This window comes from Bos taurus, chromosome 2 (assembly GCF_002263795.3).
Source record: "Bos taurus isolate L1 Dominette 01449 registration number 42190680 breed Hereford chromosome 2, ARS-UCD2.0, whole genome shotgun sequence".
In the NCBI taxonomy this organism is placed as follows: Eukaryota; Metazoa; Chordata; class Mammalia; order Artiodactyla; family Bovidae; genus Bos; species Bos taurus.
Genome location: NC_037329.1, coordinates 133,404,367 through 133,411,442, shown reverse-complemented (window position 1 = coordinate 133,411,442; position 7,076 = coordinate 133,404,367). Strand labels below are relative to the sequence as shown.

Genomic DNA, 7,076 nt, shown 5'->3' with positions numbered 1-7,076 from the left:
GCGACCGGGCAGGGAAAACAGGGCCTCAGCGCGGGCTGGGTCAGGCACGCGCGAGGGCGCCCACCGAGGGCCTTCCCAGAGGCCCCCGCGCGCCGAGGGCCTGACCGGCGGCAGCGTCTTCCGCCCACGTGGCCACGGCGAGATGCCCAAGTCCAAGCGCGACAAGAAAGGTGAGCCCCGAAGGCCGTGGGCCCCCGGGGGCCAGTTTGTGGGCCGGCTGTCAGCTGCGCTAGGGCTTCGGGGAGGACAGGGGAGGACGCTGGGACCTGTGCGAGGAGGGAGCGGGGTCGCGGCGCGCTGGAACGGTTGGGGCCTTTGGGGTGGCGGAAACCCCGGAGGAGGCTGGAGCCGCGTCGGGGAAGTGGAGGGGGCTTTGCCAGGCCTCCAGAGAGAGTTGCCCAAGGCCGGCTGGCCCAGGGAACAGCCTCCGCACCCCTGGGGTGCCGGCGATCTCGCCTTGGCCCCCCTCTCCGACCTCAGCCCCTCTCTCTTTTTCTCTCCGCGCTCCCCCTCCCCTCGCCCACTTTCCTTCAGCCCGGGTTTATCCCCGAGTATGGTGGTTGTGTTCTCCAAGTTGTTTCTGCCGGCATGGTCGTGCTCCGATCTTCGTATGGCTGGCTGTTAGGTGGCAGTCCGTAGGACCCCTCTTAAGAGACTGTTCCTGACTGTTGCTACTTATGGTGCGTCTCTTTCATCCCGGCACATTCACTCAATAAGTTAGAGACCTGGCAACTCTTTAGGTTTTGAAAGATACTGCAGTTATAACATGGAAGGTCTAGGGCTCTCATAGAGTTTTAGTTTTGGGAAGTGTGTCTTCCCAGGATACTAAAAATTGAATCCATAAATTCAGATAGTGATGAGTCTCATGTAGGAAAAAAGCAGTTGACATTCCCTTGTGTAGTGTAGCTAGAGAAGTTCTGTTGAGATGACAAATGAGCCGGAACTTGCAGAAAGGAATTAAGCAACCCAAGGAGTTACCTGGAAGGGTAGTGGTCGAAGGAGGGGGAACACAAAGGGCAGAGGCCCTGAAGCAAGAGCGTGTTTAACTTTTGCAAGAGGCCAGAGTGGGCGAAATGGAGGGAGAGAGAACCGAGCAGTGTGCAGAGCTTGAAAGAGTTTTGCACGGGATTGGTTTTCACACCCAGGTGAGGTGGGAGGAGAGAGCTTGAGCAGAGGAGTGATGTGGTTCCACTTTACTTTTAAAAAGATCACTCTAGTTGATTTGTTGAGAATGGACCGGGGAGGGCAGGGGCAGTGGGCAAGGGTGGAAGCAGCGAGACAAGTAATAATCCAAGAGAACGCTGTGCTGGCTTGGGCCACAGTCGTAGCGGTGGAAACGCTGGGAAACGAGCCAGCTGGATTTTGTTTGCCCTCCTGTACTGCACTTGCCCCTGCCTGCTGTGATTACCTTTCTGATGTGTCCTTCGTGAAGAGGGGCTTTTTATTCATCTATCCAGGTCCCTCCTGGGACCCAGGGCTTTGCATTTGATCCTCTGTTAAGCATTTGTGGAATGATTGGATGCTGTGGCGGGATCCGTGGTCAAACCTGGCAAGTACCAAACCCGTCTGAGTAAGGGGCAAACTGGGTCCCAGCTGTTGGTAGAGAAGAGGTGCTTGTCCCTCGCCAAAGAGACGCCGCTGCATGCACAGGTCCAAACTGTAAGACGTGATGTAGCAGAGAGGCCCCAGACTCATTCTTCCACACAGAGAAGCCATAGATGGTCTCCACACACTGCAGCCAACAGCAGGAAGGGACCGGCCCCAGACAGGAGGCTGGGTCTCCGGGGAGTGCACCACCCTCACTCCTCAGTAGGGAGTTAGCCCCAGAGGGGCTGTAGATAGCTGGTTTCTCTAGTAACAGGACAGATGTGAAGGGATCTTCAGGCTCAGGACTGCTGGAGAGGCATTCTGGGGACCTGGGACCTGGGAGTAGCCTTGCAAGCCACAAGCAGTAGCCACAAAAGCCTGGATCGGCTCCATCCAGCTGGGTACCAAAGGGGAGACGAGTCTCTGAGACATCCAGGTTTCTCTCTCATCATCTCCTCTTTTTCTTCTCTGTGTTAGTCTCCCTAACCAAAACTGCCAAGAAAGGCTTGGAACTGAAACAGAACTTGATAGAAGAGGTAAGAGCTTGTTTTTTATTATTGTTATGTTTATTTTCCCAGCCCTTTTATTTGGTTTTAAAGGTGGGTGTGGGACTATCTGACGGGGACAGCTCTAAACATCCACGGTGAAGTCAGAGGCCATGGAGCAGCCTCTTTCCCCCCTGGGGCTAGAGTGTTACTGCCCGACCCCTGCTGCCCTGGGACTCCAGAGCCCCATGAATTGTCCCGTAGCTTCGGAAATGTGTGGACACGTACAAGTACCTCTTCATCTTCTCCGTGGCCAACATGAGGAACAGCAAGCTGAAGGACATCCGCAACGCCTGGAAGCACAGTCGGTGAGTGGGCAGTGGGAGGCGGGGCCAGGCTGCTCAGAAAGTACAGGGCAGTTAGTGACCTTGGGTACCTGGGTCACAAGGATCGCCTTAATAAGGACAAAATGCCACCCTCCCCAACCCCCGATGAAGTATGCTTTTTAACTGTTTGGGGTTGGGGGGTGGCTGTTTGGTTTTTTCGGTCAGGCTGCTTGGCTTGGTTGGAGATGGTCGTTTCCCAACCAGGGATCGAACCCAGGCCCTCTGCAGTGAGAGTGCAGAGTTCTATCCACTGGGCCACCCGAGAAGTCCCTAACTGTTAAAGTTGGTGTTGCCCTGGGGGCGGGAGGAGAGCAGTGATCCCTCCAGGAGAGGGGGCCCCTGAGCCCTGGGGTCTGGTCCCTTACGGAACACCCAGCAGCTCTGGTTCAGACCGTCCAGCGGGCCTCTTCCACAGACCCAGATGCACTCCCTGTGGGCTGAGACAGAACGTGTGTGAGTCAGGTCTGTGCGGGAAAGAATGTGAGGGGCCCTGGTCTGTGCGGGAAAGAATGTGAGGGGCCCTGGGCTGCGTGGAAAGCAGCCTCTGGCCGCGCCTCCTCCTGGGCTGGGGTTCCGGTCCCGGGGACTGGAGCTGGTTGGCACTTAGCTGAGGGCAGGGCGCCTCCTTCACGGAGCCCTCTTTTTCTCTGTAGGATGTTCTTTGGCAAAAACAAAGTGATGATGGTGGCGCTGGGTCGAAGCCCGTCTGACGAGTACAAAGACAACCTGCATCAGGTGGGTCCTGGCTCTCCCCGGCGGGGTGGCGCCCTCCAGCCGTCTGGCCGGCCCAGGGGCTGGCGTCAGGCTCAGCTCTCCTGGAGCCTCCGCCCCCTCACAGTCCTCTCCAGGTGTTGCCAAATGTTGGGGGGAGGGGGGCACAACCGTCCCCAGCTGAGAACCACTGCTCCCACGCGACGGACGCCACCCTCCTCTGGTTTTGCAGGTCAGCAAGAAGTTGAGGGGCGAAGTTGGTCTCCTCTTCACCAATCGCACTAAGGAGGAAGTGGACGAGTAAGTGCTCTGGAGGAGTGGTGGGAAGGGAAAGGTGGTGAGGTCTCCCGGGAAGGAATAAGCCGGGATTTGGTCCAGTGCAGGGTCCAAGGAAGACCTGATTCCTGGAACCTTGTCACCGGGTCTCCATCCTCCCCAGCTCAGAGCTCCCAGCTGAGCCGAGGAGGACGGGGAGGCCAGGCAAAGCCAGGCAGCGCCTGACCTCAGGTAGATGGGCGTTGTTCGTGATTCAGTCGCTCAGTCCTGTCCGACTCTGCGACCCCATGGACTGCAGCACGCCAGGCCTCCCTGTCCATCTTCAACTCCAGAGCTTGCTCAACCTCATGTCCATTGAGTCGGTGATGCCATCCAACCATCTCATCCTCTGTCATCCCCTTCTGCTCCTGCCTTCAATCTTTCCCAGCATCGGGGTCTTTTTCAGTGAGTCAGCTCTTCGCATCAGGTGGCCAAAGTATCAGAACTTCAGCCTCAGCATCAGTCCTTCCAGTGAATATTCAGGGTTGATTTCCAGCACCACAATTGGAAAGCATCAATTCTTCAGCGCTCAGCCTTCTAAACAGTCCAGTTCGCATCCATACGTGACTGTTTTCTCTTCCCTCAGGTGGTTCACAAAGTACACGGAAATGGACTATGCCCGAGCGGGGAACAAAGCCACGTTCACTGTGAACCTGGACCCGGGACCCCTGGAGCAGTTCCCCCACTCCATGGAGCCCCAGCTGAGGCAGCTGGGCCTGCCCACGGCCCTCAAGAAAGGTAGGGGTGTCCCTGGAGCTGAGAGCTCACAGCTGAGGGCCGAGAGCGCAGGTTTCCAAGCCAGGCAGCTCTCCCCACCCCGCCCCCACCTTTCCTGCGGAGAAGGTTATTTTTTATCAGCCTGTGTTTTCTTACACGATGACAGGACTAAGAGTGCCCGCCTCGTGGTTGGGGTGAACGTGGTCAGGGACTTAGAGTACAGCAGTCAAGGGACAAGGAAGGAGGAGTCGGTGCCCCCCACCATCAGAACCCCCTGCCCCAGGCAGCTGACCGCTCGGGAGGAAGCCCAGTGCCTGAGCTGCTGGAGTCTCGGGCAGAGGGCCGCCGATCCTCTGGCGCCGCCCAGGCCCCTGTGCTGGGGTCACTGCTCGGGGTCCCTTCTCTGCAGGTGTGGTGACCCTGCTGTCCGACTACGAGGTGTGCAAAGAGGGCGACGTGCTGACCCCGGAGCAGGCCCGCGTCCTGGTGAGGTCCCCACGGCCCCCAGCCACCCACCCGGTGTCCGCGGCCGCGACGGGAGGGTCCACAGGCACCTCAGACCACACTCACCCTCCTGACCGCTGGTCCCCTCCATCTCTCACAGAAGCTTTTCGGGTATGAGATGGCTGAATTCAAGGTGAGCATCAAATACATGTGGGACGCACAGTCCGGAAGGTTCCAGCAGATGGGAGATGACTTGCCAGAGAGCGCGCCCGAGTCAGAAGGCGAGTCAGAGGAGGAAGATGACAGCTGAGGGGCCGAGGCCTCCAAGTCTCGTCAGGACGGCCAGGAGGCACTGCCACCGCCCTCCCGGAGCACGGCTGTGTGTCTGCTGTTGAGGAACATGAGCGAGGGGGGCAAGGACAGGCGACTTTCCTATAAATAATGAGACTTTGTCATTCAGGCTGTCTCCTGCAAAAGGGACTTTTCTTGGGAAAAAAGCTAAAGACGCTGTTGGGTTTGGGCTTTGGGTTGGACTCCCAGGGGTCTGTTCATTCCTCAAGCCGGTTTCCAGGACTGGCTCCTGCATGGCCATGTGGCCGGGCGGCTCCGGGGGCCCAGGAGGAAGCGCCTTCTCTCCTCCGGCCTCAGCGGCCCTGGCTGGAAGCTAGGGTTTGCTGAGGGGAACAGGCACCTCTCCCGCCCGCTTCTACCCCAGCTGTGTCTTCTCTCTCCCCACCCCTTCTCCCACACCCGGGCCAGGAATCTTGCGGACGACCCGAGGACGGGAGGCTTAGCTGAGGCAAGAATAAAGCCACCGCTGATGGGCCTCCCCTGGTGGTCCAGTGGCTGAGACTCCGTGCTCCCAGTGCAGGGGGCCTGGGTTCAATCCCTGGTCGGGGAACTAGATCCCACCTGCGGCAGCTAAGACCTGGCCCAACCAAATAAGGAAATAAACAAGCGTTAAAAAAAAAGAATGAAGCGCCACTGAAACTGAGCAAGTGTGAGAAGTGTACCCCGGCAGTTTTATTCTTCCGGGTGGTAGGTTTTTGCCCGGATGGTTCTGTTTGTATGTATTTAGGGAGGTGATTCTACACAAGAAGATGTCCACCTCGGGGTGTACGGCCCTCTTCTGTCGTGTGTAGAAGCATGAGGGCCACCTGCAGCCCTGCTGTTGAGAGGTCAGGCTGAGAGGCCCTCCTGCCGCCTCTGCCCTTCAAAGCCTGATCCCTACTCCTGCTCATTCTCACCAAGCCTGTGGGAGGCGGGAAACAGCCCGTGGCTGCAGAGGAGCCGTTCGCCGGGTTCACCACAGGCCTGGGCTCCAGCCTGGCTAGTGCCCCTTTATTCAGACAGTAAACGCCCTGTCGGCTCCGGCCTTTTCCTGTGGTGGAGGCTGCAGGGAGTGTTCTCAAGAGCATGGGAGATAAACCGTCTGTAGACAGGACTGTGAGGGAAGAACCAGCCACGCAGAGCAGCCTAAGGTCAAAATTGTGCGAGAGAAGGAGGCGACAGGTGGAGTGTGCCCTCTGCCACCCCAGACTAGGCCTAGCGGAAGTAGTTGGGACAGTCGTGGGCGACCAGGCGCCAGGCCTGATCAAAGGCCCCCACAAGGGCCGGCTCCAGGGGCCCTTCCTCAGTGGCCGCCAAGTTTTCTTCCAGCTGCAAGGGAAGACGGCCAGACATCACGCACTGATGCCCCGCAGAGACCCCGTCACACATACCCCCGCCCAGCCCCGCCTCTGCCAAGACCTGGGAGCCAGTATCTGTGTGTGCTCAGTCCCTTGGCCGTGTCGCACTCTGATCCCATGGACTGTAGCCCACCTGGCTCCTCTGTCCATGGAATGTTTCAGGCAAAAATACCGGAGTGGGTTGCCATTTCCTCTTCCAGGGTGTCTTTCCAACTCGGGAATTGAACCCAAGTATCTTGCATTTCCTGCATTGGCAGGCAGATTCTTTACCACTGAGCTGCCAGGAAGCCCCCAGTGTCCATACCCTGCATTATTCCAGAAGGAACTTGCCTTCAAACAGCTCCAAAGCCCTGCCTCCCTAGACACACAAGGGCAGGCCTGAGTTACTTACATGACCTCACTAAGCTTCAGGATCCCTTTACTTTGCAGGGTGATTGTGGGGATTAAAATTTTGTAAAGGCTATGGTTTTTCTAGTAGTCACGTATGGATGTGAGAGTTGTACTATAAAGAAAGCTGAGCACCGAAGAATTGATGCTTTTGAACTGTGGTGTTGGAGAAGACTCTTGAGAGCCCCTTGGACTGCAAGGAGATCCAACCAGTCCATTCTAAAGGAGATCAGTCCTGGGTGTTCATTGGAAGGACTGATGTTGAAGCTGAAACTCCAGTCCTTTGGCCACCTGGTGCAAAGAGCTGACTCATTTGAAAACACCCTGATGCTAAGAAAGATTGAGGGCAGGAGGAG

At 57.5% G+C, this 7,076-nt stretch overlaps 1 protein-coding gene across 1 annotated transcript; it reads left to right on the top strand.

The window, feature by feature from the left end:
* The first annotated feature begins 138 nt into the window (after positions 1–138).
* Positions 139–5,616, top strand: MRTO4 (MRT4 homolog, ribosome maturation factor). Its single transcript, NM_001083399.1, has 8 exons — positions 139–170; positions 2,065–2,123; positions 2,337–2,440; positions 3,112–3,193; positions 3,402–3,469; positions 4,071–4,222; positions 4,611–4,687; positions 4,806–5,616. The coding sequence occupies exons 1-8, from the start codon at positions 143–145 to the stop codon at positions 4,953–4,955; spliced, it is 720 nt and encodes a 239-aa protein (NP_001076868.1). The 5' UTR covers positions 139–142; the 3' UTR covers positions 4,956–5,616.
* The last annotated feature ends 1,460 nt before the right edge of the window (positions 5,617–7,076 follow it).

Bases quoted from the DNA above. Each gene is read 5' to 3' on its own strand.
- MRTO4 (NM_001083399.1), top strand. From the start codon at position 143: ATGCCCAAGTCCAAGCGCGACAAGAAAG. The intron at 171-2,064 runs GTGAGCCCCGAA...TCTCTGTGTTAG, and splicing joins GTCCAAGCGCGACAAGAAAG to TCTCCCTAACCAAAACTGCC. The intron at 3,194-3,401 runs GTGGGTCCTGGC...CTGGTTTTGCAG, and splicing joins ACAAAGACAACCTGCATCAG to GTCAGCAAGAAGTTGAGGGG.